General features: G+C 41.0%; 2 protein-coding genes across 5 annotated transcripts in view; both read left to right on the top strand.

Annotated features, from left to right (window-relative positions):
- The window catches only part of SUSD4 (sushi domain containing 4), a 73570-nt gene extending 66293 nt beyond the window's left edge, over window positions 1-7277 (top strand). For 3 of the 4 annotated variants that reach the window (XM_068676083.1, XM_068676084.1, XM_068676082.1), the window contains 4 exons: window positions 3038-3229; window positions 3674-3818; window positions 5550-5932; window positions 7097-7277. In XM_068676083.1, coding sequence (XP_068532184.1) covers window positions 3038-3229; window positions 3674-3818; window positions 5550-5932; window positions 7097-7125 — 749 coding nt within the window. In that variant the 3' untranslated portion in view covers window positions 7126-7277. Of the gene's footprint in view, window positions 1-3037; window positions 3230-3673; window positions 3819-5549; window positions 5933-6047; window positions 6264-7096 lie in introns of all 4 variants that reach the window. The other variant, XR_011094582.1, reaches the window with a different exon arrangement.
- Window positions 7278-9268: 1991 nt separating this feature from the next.
- TLR5 (toll like receptor 5) overlaps window positions 9269-19161 on the top strand; it is a 29769-nt gene continuing 19876 nt past the window's right edge. The window contains exon 1 of the mRNA XM_068676076.1: window positions 9269-18532. Coding sequence (XP_068532177.1) covers window positions 18508-18532 — 25 coding nt within the window. The 5' untranslated portion in view covers window positions 9269-18507. The remainder of the gene's footprint in view (window positions 18533-19161) is intronic.

Below are 19161 nucleotides of genomic sequence, written 5' to 3'. Positions count from 1 at the left end.
TTGTCTGAAATCCACGGCCTGTAATTTCCAAATACACCAAGGGATGATCACTGGAATTGCAAAAATTTTAACTTCCCTAGAAAACTTCAGTGGACTGAATTTTGCCACTTGGGTTTTAGTTCACATTTGATCTGGCACATTTCTTTAGTATGTGTAACTGGTATCATACACTGGTATCTAGCACAATGCTAAGTATCAGTGGTGAGGGACAGGACACTTACAATGTCCTGTAAGACAACTGACTCTTCACTAAAAACCTTCTGTCTGTTGAGAGCCAAGAGTGCTCAGCAGCCCTCTAGACTAGCCAAAATCTTGCTCTTCTGTGATCAAAGCTAAGGCCACTTCATTGCTGTCTTTCCACTGACTGTAAACGATCTTGGGCAAAGATGATTATGGAAATATAGGTGTATGACTAACTGCCCAGAGATGAAAACAACTTCATCTTCGACTGCTGCTGATATAACTCACCTGATTTGATTTCACTTGGAAAAAGAGACTCTGAACCTGAGTTTTACTGATCATTAATCACCATGCTTGTAAAGGCACGGGGGGACCAGTTTGATCATGCAGCTGTTAGAGGGTTTCTTAAACTTGGCAAACATAACGTTTACAGGAGGTGATGAGGGATACCCCATGTGACTGTAAAACCCAGATTCTGACACCCTACCTGACATAAGAATAAACCTTTGATACCATTGAGCTTAACTCCTTCATTTGCAAACCTGCTCCATTGCAACTGCTGTTTGTTGTAAAAGCATTTAATACAAGAGTTGTTTGTAAGCACAGACATTTAAATCTTTAATTCATGGCTAACATAGTACAGTGCTTTAAAGAAATGTTTACAGACATTTCCAGGAGGCATCAGTACATGATCATTTCCCTTAAAATATGGAGGATGTCAGTAGATGGAGTGGCAGCCATTTTTAGCACTTAGTACATATCCTACACTAAGAGTAATGCTCTTGTTTTCAGGTTTTATAAAACACATCTCCATTTGTAAACAGACTGGCAGCTCCACATACGGGTTGTACCCACAGTACATTGTTTTTAATCTGACTGGAAACGGTGTCAGTCCTAAGCTGGGAGACCAGCACTGAGGCTTTTTATTTTTTATTCAGAAGGCTGTTTTGGCCCTTAATGATGTTAGGGAATTGGAGTGTCAGGAATGGCATCAGGTGCATTTCTGGAGAGGAGAAATTTATTTCTCTGAGCGGTTGCTCCCTGTGATAAGATGTGCTTCATTTTCCTTGTTGCTAGGAGGGTAATGTGCATCCACACATCTCTTGCAGCCTGTCTTAGTTTGCCAAAACTCAGTTGCAAAGAATTTTAAATTGCTATCTTGGCATGCTATAAATGTAGATAATAAAAATATACCAGGCTTCCATGCCTGGTTTTATGCTTTCACTGATTATTCTCTTTTTAATAAAGGAATGATCCCACATATGGACAAAAGGTGCTTTCCTGCTATTTCAGACTGACACCTTTACCCTATTAAGAAAATTGTTTTCAATATCTATTTGACCTCTCAGTAAACCATTTCTATTTCTCATGGACCTAGAGACTTTGGAAAGTGTGCAGAGTATTGAGGATGTGAATTTCTATGTGAATTACTTGCTCTGATTTCAAGTTATTATTAAGCCTTGCCAGGGAAAATGCAAACAAAACCATGTCCCCAGGGGATGAGGAATAGACATTGCTGCACATTGTAATCAGCCTCTCTTGAAGATTCATTTAATATCTTGTGTATTTTTTTTTTTATGAAATGCATTATTCATGTAACAGGATTCACAGAGAGAAGCAGCTGAATTGTAATTTCTGGGAAGATTCTTCTTCAGAGATGGCATTTTCATTATTTAAATCAATGCAGTAGGGATGGCCTGCATGAGAGAGGCGTGAAGTGAAGGGGCCAGGCAGCCTGCAGATGGGGAACTGACGCAGTTAGTTTACTGTATCTGAAGGGGGATTAAAAAAATAATAAAAAAATAGCTTACTGAAACACTGTTTAGGTCAATATGTGGCCACTTTAGACATCATTACACTTAGTGGATATTTTTTTTTCCTCTGTGTTTGGAGCAATACTTAAGAAACTAATATTCAACTAATACTTATTCAGTAAATAAACATCCTCTTTCAGAAAAATACTGCTTGCAAGCTGCTTTACCCACTGCTGTTTCCTAGAGACTGCTCCTTCAGTTCTCTATTGAATTCATCTCACAGCAATGTGAGAAGGCATTTCTTCTTGTTTCTGGGTCTACAATAAAAGTTCCACATGTTTATATTACAATTCAATCTTATATACATAACCTTATGTAAACTACTGTACTTAATTAACGCAAGCTTAGTCTCTGTTATATTTAATACCTCACTCCACCAGCAATCCCACTGGAATCAGTAGGGCTGTTCAGAGATAACAAAGCCCAAATAACACCTGTGGAGTCTGAGCCCAGCTAAACAAAACTTCAGTTGTACAACTGTAATTGCGTAAGTGGTGTCATGTGCCATGCACCTCCTCCAGCACTGTTGATGGCAAACTTATCTTTAAAAGTGATTATTTCAGAATTTAGTTAGGGCATATAACCAGTCAATTATGCTAATGAAAAAGATATAGGATCATACAGCTGAATTTGAGATATTTCAAATGGAAAAAGATTCTCTTTGGCTGTCCCGCTGCATTCCTGTATAGTTGTCCTACACACCCATGTGCCCCCTTCTGTTTTCCACCTCCCCTTTACCCCAGAGGCTGGAAGGGTTCACTGATATCATCGGTCATATCTTTAAAAAAGCAGGTGACTGCAGAGCTTTCTGGTGTAAGTGTGAGCCAAAAACTTCCTATGAAGTTTTCGAACTTCACATTTCTGCAGGAGGTGTATGCACCCGTTCACTGGCATGGACAGGAGTGTGGTGTTCCAGCAGTAGTGAGTTGGTGCCACTCAAACATAGCCTCCTGAAATGGCAGGGAGCCTGGAAGGGTGTTTTGATGCACAGTGGTGGGTGACTGTGGTTAACTTCTTTCTCCTTTTCTCTCTGTCTGCCCAAGTTTGTCCACTACCTCCAATGGTGAGCCATGGAGATTATATCTGCCACCCGCGGCCTTGCGAGCGCTACAACCACGGGACAGTGGTGGAGTTTTACTGTGATCCTGGTTACACCCTCACCAACGACTACAAATACATCACCTGCCAGTATGGAGAGTGGTTCCCCTCCTACCAAGTCTACTGTGTCAAAACAGGTAAGGGAGCAGCAATGGCATATCCTCTTATAGTCCATCTCCTTCAGATCAAATCAGTAGGTTAGTAATGCCTGGTGAAATTCATTTGTTTTAGGCTTAAGTAATTAACATTGATTTTTAGATGCCATTAAATACTATATATTTTATTCCTGAATGATCCTAAACCATCTCAACAGTTAGCTCTTCAAATGTACTGTGGAATGTCTTGTGGCTTTTTTAACATGTATATAAAGCAAATTCATGATTGCATGCATAAAAGAAACATCAAGGGGAAAAAACAAGGTCTAGCTTCTGTGACAGTTTGCTGTTAAGGCTGTTTGTAAATAAAAAACATATGTAAGAAATCTCACACCCTAACTGGCACTTCTGACTATTGTTGCAGAATTAATATAAAATAGCAGCAGTAATAAGCACAATTGTGGTATTGTTCTCTTTTTGTTACAGAACAAACTTGGCCAAATACACAGGAGACCCTCCTGACTACATGGAAAATAGTGGCTTTTACTGCTACCAGTGTTTTATTAGTACTTCTACTGGTCATTTTAGCCAGGATGTTCCAGACCAAATTTAAGACGCATTTCCTCCCAAGGTTTGTACTGTTTTTTTGTTCGTTTGCTTGTCTCTTGGGGTGGTGGCAGTGGTTTGGTTTGGTTTGGTTTGGTCGATTGTTTTTTGTTTTTGAACACTGAAACCCTTAATTCAGTTTTCACATTCAGTGCTCCTTGCTGAGGAAGCAGAATGGCTCCTGAGCGTTGCAGATACCTCCTTTGCACTGAACAGAAGTATCTGAACTACCTATACAGACAGGCACCCCTGGAAAGCCACTGTAGTTCCTTCTGCAACTGAGATAAAAGCCAAAGTTTGCCAGATTCATTCTGGGAGTAATTGCAGCTCTACTACTGAAAATTGCTGCTTCTGCGTATAAAAATATTTGACAGTGCTTTAAAATAGTCATTTTTGGGTGCCAGGGGAATTCATTTTTAAGTACTGTGGGTTCAGTAATGTAAGTTTTAAGAAAGAATTTCTTTTTTTTTTTTTTTTTTTTTCTTCCTGTGGACAAATTTATATTAGAAGTTTGCTTTCCCTTCATGAGTATTATTTTCATCATGATTCATGAACATCTCCTACATCTACCTTTATTTCCATAAAATACTGTGCAGCTATGAGCATTTGTCATTGATTCACACAGCACTCCTCAAGAGACAGGTAGGTGGGTACTATTTTTATTATCTTGCAATGGGAAAAACAAAGGCAGGCATGCTATGGTTTAGGTAAAGCTTGTTATGTATCTAGGTTTAGATCTGTCTCTACATTTCAGTCTGTGCTATGGACCTTGACTGGGTGACTCTCTCTTTCTTTCACTTCTGTGTCTTTACCACACACAGAAAGGAAAGGTAAAAAAACTGTATGTCACTAAATATATCTCTATGTCAATGCAGGAGAATGAATTTGGCAGACTTACTGTTAAATAAGTATGTGTACCTGAAAGTATATGGATTGTATCATTAATGTGTACGTAAACATATATATTTACAGTACATGGGGAGGATACATATATGTATATAACTAGGAAAACCTTTAGGGTAAAGGGTTGCACCACAGGTATCTTTATAGCCTGGATTCATCTCAGTTATTGAAATGGCTTTCTGGCCTGTTCTTTTCAGATGTTTTCATGTCCTAAGGGGACCTGGGACTAACTCCTTCCTGCTAGGATTCTGTTGTGATTTAATTGACTACAAAAAATATACTTCAGGGTTTATCAAATCTTCCCAACATAATTTAAATAATTTGTTTTAAAAAGAAACCAATCTAGTGCTGGTTAAGGATGTCTTCCTCCTTTGAAAGCAAGACCTGAAGGATGCCACAAATCTGGCCTCCAGATTCCTGTCATCCGATAATAGCCAGCTCAGTGCCTGTACCTGTGCTGTAAACACTTTTTTGCTCTAGCCCACATCTTTCCAGGGGTTCCGATACTCTTGACTGGTGAAGCGCACCTGTGATCTCATATCCATGATATCTTGTCTGCGTGGCACAGCAAATGGTGCTCCTTATCTCTTCCAAGCACCTGTTTTCTTTTCCTTCTCTAAACTGTGCTTCACATTACTTGGTTTCATTTATCCAGTTGTAACAGATTCTACCTGACTGTCAATCTGAACAGATTTTTGCAAAAGTGTGAAGCAAACATTTCTGTGAATGTTAATGACCCTGTAGCATCACTTTACGTGATTAGAAAGTGTTGTGTTTACTTGCATTCAGCAGTTGCTCCAATGTGCTTCTGAAACACTCTGGCTCTCTGCGATCATTTCTCTGTTTGACTTAGAGGCAACCAGGAGGGCTCCGTGGGTGACCCTGACTTTGTGGTGGTGGATGGTGTTCCTGTCATGCTGCCTTCCTATGATGAAGCTGTAAGCAGCAGCTTGAACGCTCTAGCACCTGAATACTCAGCTACAACAGACCAGGGGCGTATTTTGCAGACAGAAGATCAGAGTCCTCCTGCTTATCCTGGCCCCAGGATTACAGACACGCTGCCTAGTGAATCTGAGACCTGTGATAGTCAATCAGGCTCCTCTGAACTGCTCCAAAGTTTGTACTCATCCTCGGCGTGCCAAGCAGCAGCATTTTCTGGGTCAGATCGAACTGATGTGTCCCGTAGCACTCCTGGAGAGGCTGTGTCCACGAGTCCACGGATTGATATTACAGATGGTGAGTCTTACATAAGTGAGATATGTGAGTCCATAAGCAGGAGCCATTCATTTGTACAGTCAGAGCAGGAATAAAGCCAGCTGACCTGCTTTTTACTTTCTCCATATATTTGCAGAGTCCGTACCTTAATTTGGACATTCTTAAAACCATGCTACTGAGCTTCATATCCATGATATGTCCTTGCTAACTGTGGTGCAAGGGATTTGACTCCCTGAGGGTAGGACAGGCCAGAAGGCTTCTCTCCAGACCAGGCAGCAGCAGTCTCATCAACGGGGATGACGGCGTGTGCCTGTATACAGCAGCAAAGTCAAACATCATCTTGCCTGTTCTGGTCTGTTCATCTGCTCCTCAACTGCTACATTCTTAACTCCCTTATGTACTGTGGTTTTCACAACAAAGAACATGATTTTCTCCTTAAAATGGAAAGAAAATCATATTTTCATGCCCAGACAGAATTAGCACCCTTTATTAAACAAGCTCATTGTGTCTGCATATATGGCAAACTATTCAGTCTAAGGCACGTATGCATTTACATACATTTTGAGCCTTGGACATGGGAGTCACAGCATTAAGGGGAACCTACTCACAGGACCATGTATTAGAAGGGAGATCATCATATACTATTGTCTGCATTTAAATCATGAGCATGCATTGATATAATTTCATGTAGTTCTAACAGAGCCTTATGGTGTGTTACTTAACATGTTAAGGGAACTACATAGCTTTCCTCAGAGTCATTTAAATGAGAAATGTGTGTGAAGCTTAGGTGGAGGAAATCTTCCTGCTTCATAGGGTTGGGGCTAACTTGTAATGGAATCACAAGTGGAAGAGGACTTCTGGAAGGAGGTGGGAGAAATGAGGATGCCAGTAGAAGTCTCTGCTTACTCTGAATGTTGAGTCAGTCTTTAATGTAGTAGAAGGGATGTTTGCACTTAGGTTTTGGTGTTTTAGAAAACATGGATAGTCTGAGTAGTTTAATGTTCATATAGCTGTTAGAGCATAAATGGGTATAGAATTGGAGACACTGTATATATTGTTCAGATTTTACAATGCCCATTTATTTATTTATTTATTTATTTTTCAGAATTGCTAATAATAACACTCTGCAAAGATCTAAAGGGAAGTTACAATCAGTAACCTGTACCATTTCTTTTTTACCTCTAGAGATTCCTTTGATGGAAGAAGACCCTTAGCCTGCACGGAGATGTGTCATCATTGCATTACAGTGTCTGGTGACATGAATACAGAACACTTAGAGATAGAAAAGACTATCTGTGGATTTGGAGAGGGTATTTTCGTACTTACCAACCTTCCACATGATGATGTCACCAGATTGTGTGTACATCTTAATCCACAGTGGGGATAACAGCATCAACATTTGGAAAAGCAGTTTTATGAATGAATCCTGGGGATTTGACGAGAGCAGATGTAGAAAAAGAACTGTGGCTTTTTAGAAATGAAATGTATATCTGCATCGCAGAAAGTCATATGGTTCTGTAGAAATACTATTGGATTTTGATACTAACTGCCTCACAAAAGCATGTCAAAGTATGTAAATTTGCTTATAAAGACTGCTTTAAATGATCTATGGGCCTCTAGTTTATGAAGAAAGCTTTCAAGTTTAAAAGAAATGCTACTACTGAAACACACACACAAAAAAGAGGAACAATCCTCTTTGACTTTCGTATGATAACCAGGAAGCTTTTGATTTACTTGTTGATTTTGTTTCAGACCATGTCTGCAGAAAATACAACAGAAATGATGAGATTCGTATAAACTTTGATGTATGATAGCAAATATATATAAATATATATATATATATATATTTAAAAACTCTTAAAGAGAAAGAAAAGGAGAGACTCCAGGTCACATAATGATCTGGAGATTTTTTTAAAGGTAAGGCAGATTTATATGATATACAATATTTAAGGTAAAGTATCAATATTTGTATTTATGCAAGACTTCTGTGACAACATCGCATTTGATAAATCCTGCTATAATATGAAAGACCTAGAAAGTGTTAAAATTATGAAATATTTGCTTAAGAAATGTTGAACTGCCATGCTTCAACCTTTCTTAAGCTCTGACAAATATATACACTAGAGTAATCTACAGTCATAGCCCAGAGCACTGCCTTGTCCCTCTACAGTGTGGTAGTATTCTGAGCCATTATTGTAGAATACTTTAAAAGAAAATAAAGTTCAGTTTCAGTTCTTTTGACTTACCAAACTGTGTCTAGTTGGCCTTTTTTTCCACTCCTCACTTCTTTCTTTAGCTCCCACCTGAAGGCTGGGATGGCAGGAGAACCCCTGGTCTGTAGCATGTTCGGCCATTATCTAGTTCCAGTGGGACAGAGTGGTTTTGTTTAAGCAGAGCACATGAAATGGGTGCAGCAATGGCATGGTTTGTGTAGATGCTATTGTTGTTTTTTCTCTACTCTGTATCCCATGCCAGAGCATTGTGCTAAAGACATATAAATGGTTCACCTTTGTGGTATTATAGGCTATTCATTATTTGTCAGGAAAATTTCTGACTGCTTCATATGCTTATGGAAAGCTAAGCAGATTTCTCATCTTATTTTTGGTATTGCACAATTGAAACATATGTTAAACCAGCAGTGTTTTATGGAAGAATTCACCATTTGTTAATGACGGAGATTGCCATCATGTGGGCTAATCAAAAGCAAAGGAAAAAAGAGACTCATTTCTGATTTCATATTCAAAGTAAATCTGTAATACCTCTATTGCTCTACACAGAGGATCACTAAAAGTTGCTCTGTTATTTTTTTAATGATTAATTATTTATTTGCATTGTGGTAGCATCTAGCAATCTCACTTGTGAATCAGGATAACAGTATGATAGACCTGCTGCTAATATTCAAGAATGTGTTTATGAGCACCCTGTCAGCAATGGTATATGGTAGTAAGAAGCAAATGGAGACAAAAAACAGACAGCACTGTGTAGTAGAGAAGCGATTATTAGTATAATCTCAATTATTTCACAGTATCGCTGATGAGAATGTAGTGGTTGGTATTGAATGGTAAGATACCTTCTTATGTTGGACCTTCTTCAAGAATGAAATCTTAAAGACACAGGAGAAGACCATTCCAATACACCGAAAGTTGAGCTGGCATGGGAGAAGACCCCTTGGGGGCTCTCCATGGGCCACAGCCTCTTCCAGGCCACATCCACCTGTTCCACCAGGGTCTCCTCCACGGGCTACAGCGTGGAGATCTGCTCCATGTGGGACCCATGGGCTGCAGGGGGACAGCCTGCTCCACCAGGGGCCTCTCCACAGGCTGCAGGGGAACTGCTGCTGCCTGCAGCACCTCCTGCCCTCCTGCTGCACTGACCTTGGGGGCTGCAGGGCTGGTGCTCACTCGTCTCTCTCCCAGCTGCTGTTGTGCAGCAGTTTTTTCTCTTTCTTAAATATGTTCTCACAGAAGTCCAACCAACATCATTTGTTGGCTTGGCTCTGGCCAGCAGCAGGTCCCTTTAGGAGCTGGCTGGAGCTGGCTCTTACCTGACATGGGGCAGCTTCTGGATTCTTCTCACAGAAGCCACCTCCTGCAGCCCCCCTGCTACCAAGCTCTTGTCACATAAACCCAATACATAAGGCTGAGGTACTTAATGTGTTTTTTAGCCTCAGTCTTCATTAGTAAGGTCAATTGTTCTCAGAGTACTCAGCCCCCTCAGTTGGACAGTGGTGACAAGGAGGTGAAGCACCTATAATTCAATGGGAGACTGTAGGTGACCTATTACATCATGTGAATGTTTATACATCTGTGGGTCCAGACAGGATTACAGACAGGATTACTGAGTACTGAAGAAGCAGGCAGAAGTGCTAACCAAGCAACTTTCGATAATTTACCAGAAGTCCTGGCTAACCAGGGAGGTCCCCGCTGACGAGGTTAGCACATGAGACTCCAGTCTATAAGAAGGACAGGAAGGAGGATCTAGGGAATTACAAGACCATCAATCTGACCGTGGTACCAGTGAAGGTCATGGTGCATATCATCCTGAATGTCATCACACGGTGTCATCATACTATACATATGGGACAATCAAGTGATCAGAAGCAGCCAGCATGAGTTTATGACAGGCAGGTCCTGCCTGACTAACTTGAGCTCATTCTATGACAAGATGATCCACTTAGTTGATGAGGGAAAGGCTGGGGATGTTGTCTACTGGATTTTAATAAATCATTTGACACCGTTTCCCACAGTATTCTCCTGGAGAGACTGGCTGCTCATGGCTTGGACAGTTGTACAGTTCACTGGGTGAAGAACTGACTGAATGGCCAGGCTCAAAGAGAAGGAGTGAACAGAGTTCAGTCCAGTTGTCGGCCAGTCACCAGTGGCATTCCCCAGGGCACGGTATTAGGGCCAGTTTTGTTCAACCTTTTTATCAGTAATATGGATGAGGGGATCAAATGCACACTCCATAAGTTTGCAGACAATACCAAGGTAGGCAAGATTGTTGATCTGCTTGATGGTAGGAAGGCTTTACAGAGGGATCTGGATAGGCTGGATAGATGGCCTGAGTCCAACTGAACGACATTCAACAGGGTTAAGTGTGAGGTCCCGCACTTGGGCCACAACAACCCTGTGCACTGGTATGGGCTTGGGGAAGAGTGGCTTGAAAGTTGCCCAGCAGAAAAGGACCTTGGGGTGTTGTTCAACAACTGGCTGAACATGAGCCAGCAGTGTACCTAGGTGGCCAAGAAGTCCGACGGCATCCTGGCCTACATAAGAAATAGTGTGGCCAGCAGATGTAGAGAAGTGATTGTCCCTCTGTACTTGGCACTGTAGACCACACCTTGGATATTATTGTGTTCAGTTTGGGGCCCATCACCACAAGAAGTACATTGAGTTACTCAAGCATGTGCAGAGAAGAGCACTGAAACTGGTGACAGGACTAGAAAAAAAAGAGTTGTGAGGAGTAGCCAAGGGAACAGGGGTTGATTAGTCTTTAGAAGGGGAGACTGAGGTGAGACCTCATTGCTCTACAACTACCTGAAAGGAGAGTGCAGCAAGGAGGTTGTCAGTCTCATTTCTCAGGTGATAAGTGACAGAACATGATGATAAGGTCTCAAGTTGTACCAGGGGAGGGTTAGATTGGATATTAGGAAGACTTTCTTCATAGAAAGGGTAGTTAGCCATTGAAATGGGCCGCCCAGGGAAGTGGTGGAGTCCCCATCTTTGGAAGTATTTAAGAGATGTATGGACATGGCACTAAGGGTTAGCCATGGGACTCAGTAGACCGGGTTGATGGTTGGACTTGGTGATCTTGAAGGTCTTTTCCAATCAAGATGATTTTATAATTCTATATATTGCATATTATCTTCTGTTCTTGCTTACATAAGATTTGCCATTTTTTCAGATGAAATTTTCTCAATTGCCACCATAATTTCAGGTTTATCCCAGAGCTGTATCTATTGGGTATTAGTACTTTCTTTGCCACCCCTTTCTTTTTAGGTCCTATGCTTTCCAGAGCTGTTTGCAGTACCAGCTGAAGTTCATGATTGTCACCCCAGCAAACGATCTAAGACTGCTGTAATACCAGCCTTGAAGTACATCTCAAGCCTTTTAGTCAGTTAAGTGATTTTTGTTTCTAATATCATTGCAAAATACTGAACTTACTAGAGATACTCTTTAAAATATTATGAAATCTGTCTTTGTTAGTCTTTTAAGAATTTGCAGAATTTAATTCCTTATGAAATTTCTGGACCTCTATTTATTAATTTCTGTTATGAAAGCTTCTGGTTAATATTTGAAGCTCTACAGATTTATAGATTTACACTGCTGTATGCATTGTATTGCAGTCATTCTGCTAAGGGAATCAGACAAGATAACTCAAGGAATTTTAGTTTATGGTTTATTAGACCATTTTTATTTTTAAAAGTGCAGAATTGCATCTACACTAGAAAATATTGATGCACTGATATTGCTTGATAGTCCTTTGACAATATGATACTAAATATAACTTGCAAAGGTGAAAAAGATGTTTTTTACTCTTTTTTTGTTTATGATATATAAGACTTCTTGATAGGGTGTTTTAATGAGATTACTCATGTGGTTGAGTTTGGGAGTTTTGCATGCTTGAATTTTCCAGAGGTGATTCTGTGACTGTTTCAGTTTTTCTTTTGTTTTGGGCTGGAATTCCCATAAAAATCTGCTGGCCACTGGATTTGCATCCACGCCCCAAACCATGAGCTGATGCCCTGGGCTGAAGGATGCCCCTAGCTGCCCATACCCTGCCCAGCTCCCCAGCTACTCTGCCAGACCAGGGCCCCCCACAGCCCTGGTCAGAGAGTTCAGGTCACCTTGAGTCCTGAGCCATGGCAGACAAACCTACAGGAAGGTGGATGCTTTGTGGGCCCTTAGGGACTGGAGAGCTGGTATGATCATGATTGTGTTTGCCATGCAAATGAAACCAGATGGAAGGATGACTGCATCTCATGCAGATCATAAGCTGTTTTCTCTTCAGTTGTAAAAACAAACCCAGGAAAACCCTTATTGGTGTGGGGAGAAGCAGCATGTTAGTGAAGAAGGACAACCCACGTGCTGTCAGCAGAGGAAGGAGAGGGTAGGTACTGAGAACTCCAGGAAAGAATAATAACAAGAACTGGCTTTGGCATGCTCTTTCTAAAAATGAAAAGGAGGAGGAAAAAAGCGAACAACAAGCCAGCCTAAAACACAGGCTTATGAACAAGGGCTTGACCTGACATGTGCTGGGGGAAGGATGGAAATCCAAGGTCTAGCAGAAGCTCTGCTGGGAGTGAATCACAACCCGAGCATGTCAAAAGGACCTGGCTGTTATGAAAATGTTCAGTGTCAATAAGAGGATGTTTACACAGAACTGTAACTTATAAAATGCATGAAGCAATCGTTCAGCTCCACTCAACACTACTAAGACCTTGGCTAGAGCTCTGTGTCAAATGTTGGGCAACTTTTTCCTCTTCAAGAAAAATGTGAAGTAGCTGGAGGGAAGCCAAGCAGAGAGAATCAACAATTATTAAAAAAGCCTGTCCTCATAGGTCACATTAGAGATTGTGTAGTGTTGTGTGTAAACAACAGAAAACCAGGAGGGATGCAGAAATTTGTTTTTCTGTAAGAAGCATACTTTGCAAAGTATGGAATCATCCATATAAATAAGACAAGAATAATAGGATTAATTGTAGCATGAGATACTGAGGTTAGATAATAGGAAAAGCCTTCTAGCCATAGGGATGGTTACAAGCAGGAAGAGATGATCTAGGAAAATCGTCATAAAGCTTTGTCATGAGAGATTTTTTAGAACATTTCAAATAAATGGGTGTCAGGAAAGACATTGGGGTGGGATGGACTAGATGAGCTCTTGGGGCTTGTTCTGTTCCTGTGTGATTCCCAACTTGAGAACTAAACCTGGCTATCGTTCTGTTTTCCCCATGTTTGCTAATTCCAAACTGAAGGTATTGGACAAAATGTTCAGCATTTATCAAAATCACAGCCAGAAATATTTTCTTTTCTACCAACAGAAGCTTTTCATGTAGCATGGGCTGAACTCCAGAGAAATCCCATGAACTAAAACTTGTTGCAATAAAGTGACATTGATTTCAGAATTTTATTCTGTGACAAATCCATATTTGGGATTTTCTGGTTTTCGTGTCTATCTTAGGCAGGCAAATGAATGCAGCCCTTCTAATACACTGTGTGCATTAGGTGAAGTAAATCCTCTCCTGGCAATTATCTAAAGACACCTATTGAGTTTAAGGAAAAACAGCAGCTCAGGCACTGGAGCACAGAGACCATTGTCATGTTTATGCAAAACTTCCTTCCCATGCCACAAAAGCTGTTTGTTTCTGTCTGTGCTGTTCTGCAGATGTTAGCACAGCTTAGCACATCAGCTGTCAGATGAGGAGTATGGATGAAAGATGCACATCTTTAGCTCCTGTTCTTGGGCTCATAGGCATTCTCAAGAAGAACTCCCAGGCAGGAAGAGCTAGAAAGCAAGTGAACATCCACCCTAAATCCAGGAACAACTCCCCTTGTCAAGGGCATTTTCAGTCCCTTACACATAGTTCCCAAAGGTATTACAAGTGGGGAGACAGACCCTGCTTAGCCTGTCACTTTCCTAGGTCAGGGTGTGCAACCAGAAAAAAAAAGAAAACCAGACAAATCCAAACCAGAAACATGAAGGAAGAAAAAACACATTTCAACGAAGTTCAGAGGGGTACATGAATAAGTTCCCCATATTCTCCGGTAAGAACAGAGGGAGCTGTTTTGTTAATGAAAAAGGTTCAAAATAAAAGTCAAGAGTCAGGGAGGAAAGACAAGCTTCCTGTTTTGGAAGGTCCAGAAGCCCTTTTTGATCACATCTCCATTTCAATGGTCAGATTGCTTCTGCTTGCAAAACGGTCCTCAGTTGTCCATGCACAAAATGCTCTTTTGGTTTGGATCCATGTTTTTATTTTACTGTGTTTGCTTTCTGTTCCCTCTCTGTTCATCTTTTGACTCTCCTTCTCTTTTTCTAACTGTGACCATTGTTCCAGTTTCATTCTGCCATCTCAGTCATGCTGGGATGTGAAATAAGTTGCTTAATTGCAGTGCAGTACTCAGCAGGCAACATCCGCTCCCTCTGACGAGGTTGCTCATATTTGCCTTCCTCATTTACGTTCTCAGCAGTGAGGACAAGAAGGGACACAGAGCTCCTCACTCTGCTGACAAATGGTCTGTGGAAATTGTTAGAGGGGACACTAAGGGGAGCCCACATTACTACACGCATGATGTATCTATCTGCCTAGGCCCCAAGCCTGTCAGCTCACTATCTTTCATTGGCCCAAAGTTTACAGGTGCAGATGAATGTCCCTATACAAACAAAATAGCCAAAGACTTGTTAAGGATTAGCTCAAAGTGCTAATAGAGATTTTAGAGATTTTAAAGACACCCTCCTTTCCTAAAATGGTGAGCTCACAGCTTCAGAAAATGGGTGCTGATGTACTCCAGTTAGGTAGCACAGGGTGTGCAGCAGGTCACTTCATCTGTCCACTGCCTGGTGCTCTGGTATGAATTCCTGATCCGCAGGATAACTGCTAGAATAAAACAGTTAACAGTTGCTTAGCTGTCAGTTATTTTGGTGTTTTGTTTGTTTGTTTGTTTTTTACCTAATTAGGCTAGATTTATTTTTAATGCTCATTACTACCACCAGCTTCTGACTTCCGACTATCTACTGCTGAGTACATGCTGCTCTTGCCAAAGCAAGTGTCGTTCAGCAGCTATCTCAGCCCCCTGCAACTGTCCCACCCTGTAGGAGATGGCACTTGCCACTGTTGTCTCTCCTGTTAATTCCATGGCAGCACATGCTGTTAGTCTGCCTTGTTTGGTGCTCTAGTGTTAATGAGTGTGTAATCAGCTATTTCTTTTGTTAACCATGGATGCCCGTTGTTGATAATTCAGGGTTAATTATTTACTGTAAAGTTTGGCAGAATAATTTAGCTTAGCTTTGCCTGTTCATTGATAAAGACTATAAATACCTGCAGTCTATCACTGACATAGATATTATTGAAGTTTGTTGTAATTGGCTTTTATGAAAGTGCTGCAGCAAAAATGAGGGTTAGCTCAACTACCAAAGTCAGCTGTCTATTGTTTTTTGTACAACCACTTCAGCAACTTAACAGGTTCACTTTCATTGACATTTACGTCATGGCAAGTTTATAGCTTAGATACAGCCCCAGGAGTGCTGAAGCCCAGCATTCAGGACATTGTGGTAGCTATAAAGAGCAAAACATTTTAGCTGAGCTTATGTTGTGCTGACCTGTCACAAATGCATCTTACTGGAGATAGACATATTTACTAAAAGACTTAGATGATAATGTTCTCTCTGTTTCCTGGAAAAAGTGGGGGACGAATCACCAAGTGGAGTAGGTCTAAAGCCACACCTGTAATGATGTCTCTCCAGTTAGCTGACTGTCTCAGCAGTCTGCTATTCCCTAAAATTTTGAATGTAGGAGCTGCTGCAGACAGGAGGCTCTGTATATACACACTGCTCTCAACTTCCAGTGAAATGGATGGGAACTGGGACTAATGAGCCCGTTTCAGCAACAAGTTATTTCTGAACATGCACTCAGGAGTCCCAGCATCTTGATTCCCAAAAGCAAAAGGAAGGCCATGTGCTCCCACCCAAGGGAAGCTGGGGTTTAGCATTACACACCTGTAGGGCAAAACCAGATGCCAGATTCTCCACCCAGCTCTCTGATTTCACTTGTGTTACCAGTGGAACTTCGTGTGAACTCCAACCCTGTGTGCTTATTGGTGGGGGTGCACTGGGCACGAACCTACGGACAACACTATTTGCAGTCAATTGAGGCTGACCAGGTGCATCATACTCTGCATTTATTTAAGCCTTCACAGCATAGTGCCATGCAACAGGTCAACGAGAGTCTTCAGCAGCAGTGGGCACCGACAGTTGTTCAGCAGGAAGGGATGGTTTCATCAAACCATTCCGGAACCCAAGGTTCCAGGTGATTTCAATGAAAGCAAGACCATTATCCTCTGAGACACCTTTTAAATTCAGCACAGTGCTGTCTTCATCTTCAGAAGCCAACATATCCTAAATATGCCTAATATCTTTGTAAGAAATTATGAGTGAGAAAGTGATTAATTGTTCTGTGACCTTCAGTTTCTTCATCTAGACTGTGTCACCAAACCATATTTTATGTCACTAGGAGACAGCAGATGTAAATCAAATATCTGCCTGCTCTAGAATATCTAACAAGAGAGGAAATTACTTCCATGTATTAACACAGACAGATTTTCATGAGAAGATTTTCTGGCTCTCAAACCCAATTTTAAAATGAGACTTTATACTCATAGGTCTGCCTGTTGGTTCCCAGCACAAAGGGCTTTGCCACAGTTAGCAGTTGTGGCAAGAACAACCACCTGTCATTCTGTTTCACCTTATAATTGATTGTGTGTGTGTGTGTGTGTTTTTCCTACAATATAATTTTAAAACTATAAAATATTTGAAAAAAAAAAAAAAGAAGAAACAAGATAAATGTAGATTTTAAATATCTTAGGCAGGAAAAGTCATTACCATCCTTTCTCAAGAAATTAAATGATACCTTAAAAAATCAGAGTCTTGCCCCAAAAGAAGACTGAATAAGCAGTAAGTAGAAAGGGACATTATTTTCCAATAATGAGGTATATAGAGAGAAAAGACAATGGGACGGTTCTCTGGCAGCAGCAGTACTTGCAGTAAACATCTGCACACACTGTAGCCACTCGTGTGTGTGGCACAGGAGAGCTGGGAGGCTGTTACCTTGCATGCAATGGGGAGAGAGCACTGCAGCCCCAAGTCAGCCTGGTACATTTACAGTTTGTGGTAGAATGGGTCTCCCCATTCAGTAGTGTTTCATAATTTCTTTTCTTTTTTTTTTTTTTGGTGTGTTGGATTTTTTTTTTTTTATCAGCAGCATACTATCAGATCATTGTATCGGCATATTCTTCAGTTCCAGCTGTATGAGGTAGTATTGTCAACACTGATGCCAAAGAGAGTACCATTGAAAACTAAACGAATCAAGCAAATTAAAAAAAAAATCAAGTTTAGAATTAGGTTTGTGGTCATGTTGACCCTGCATATTCATTTTTCTGTTCAGTGTAATCATGTCTTTGGAAAATAGAAAGCCCAAAATAGGGCAGACAAATCTCATGTTCAAAATTAGGAATGTGATAAATACCTCAATAATTTTCTGAGACAGGGTCTTCTGTGCAACTATTTTATTCATGATTACAATGGCAGGCTTTCTGCAAGCAGGAGCGCCCAGCAAAAGCACCCATAACCTTATATTCCCTATTACCCAATGACTGATTCCTCCCATCTTTTCACTGGCTAAGTACTACGGGTTCACAAACTACTCGACGCTTATTATGATGCCATATACATACAATTTTGTTTGACCAACCATCAATTTCTCCTTTTTTTTTTTTTTTTTTTTTTTTTTTTCCCTTCAGCTCTCGTGACTAGAGGGCCTGTGATGTTTTGGATTTTTTGCTTTGACTGATTTCACACTGTTCATCCTGATTTTCTTGGCTATCCTCCTTATTTTGGGACAGTGGAACCTTCCCCTTATCTGCTTAACATACTCCCCACTGCCAAGCCACTCTTGTGCCTGCACAATCACTTCTGAATATGCAAGGTTAGTGGAATTTTCCACTGCAGAGCCATTCTACTGCAAAAACACAACTTTGTTTCGCACAGGAATCTGGAAGAAAAAAACACAACTGTGTTGAAATCTCAAAGCTTAATTCAAGATATGTTCGTAAGTGCTTTTTCTGGAAAGAAGAAACTGCCTCAGCCATGCAATTACATACTTAAGCTCAGTGGAAAAGGTTTGTTTACTGAATGCGAAAGGCATACATCCCAGGCCACTGTTCAGAAAGAGTCATGCATAGTAATCACAAATTGCAACACAATAATTTGAAGACCTTTGACATTTGATTAGTTTTTTTCTGTTTTGCAGAGTGAAGAGAGTGGTTTGGACTTTAAAAGGAAAATGAGCTAAAGCTCATTTAGTTAGTGGGGCCGCAGAGGAAGAAATGAAGAACAAGTCTGTGGAGAGCAGTAAGTATATGCTGAAAACGTGCAGGGGAACTGATGCCAAGCAGATTGTGATAGATTTTAAATTCCAAATGTAGATGGACCTACACATGGAGATGCCAAACACAGCTGTTCCTGTGTGATTCCAAGAAGGAGGCAGGAAATGCAAAAAGCACAAAATTTTTGATAACCGCGAAATGCTCTACTTGAGCACTGCTCCTTGGTGTGGTCATGGCTCTAATTTTATGCTGCGATAGCCTGTCTGTACTGAGCCTTAACCCACACAATTCCATCAGTGCCAAGGCTCTGAAACAGAAAAGTTTCAGTGGTCTTTTTCAGCTTAAAAAGAAAGGGGTGAGGTCGGAGGTGACAGTATGCAGATGGCTGGGCCCAGCCTGCTCCACCTTCTCACCGCCACTCTTCTGCCTGCTGCCTCTCCTGGCTCAGCCTGTTGCAGCAGCCTCCCACAGGGGACGGTGTGACAGCCGTGCAGGCACATCAGCCAGGAAAAACAATAGCACCGCAAGGGTGACAAGGCACAAAATGTATCTCAAATGTACAAAGTAAAGGGAAAAATAAATAAATAAACAAACAAGCAAACAATGAAACAGCAACCCGTGGGGTTACTTAAAATGGCAAGCTATTTTCAGACA

This window comes from Anas acuta, chromosome 3 (genome assembly GCF_963932015.1).
Source record: "Anas acuta chromosome 3, bAnaAcu1.1, whole genome shotgun sequence".
Classification (NCBI taxonomy): Eukaryota; Metazoa; Chordata; class Aves; order Anseriformes; family Anatidae; genus Anas; species Anas acuta.
Note: the sequence above shows the minus strand (reverse complement) of the source record. Positions and strands in the feature narration are given on the sequence as shown.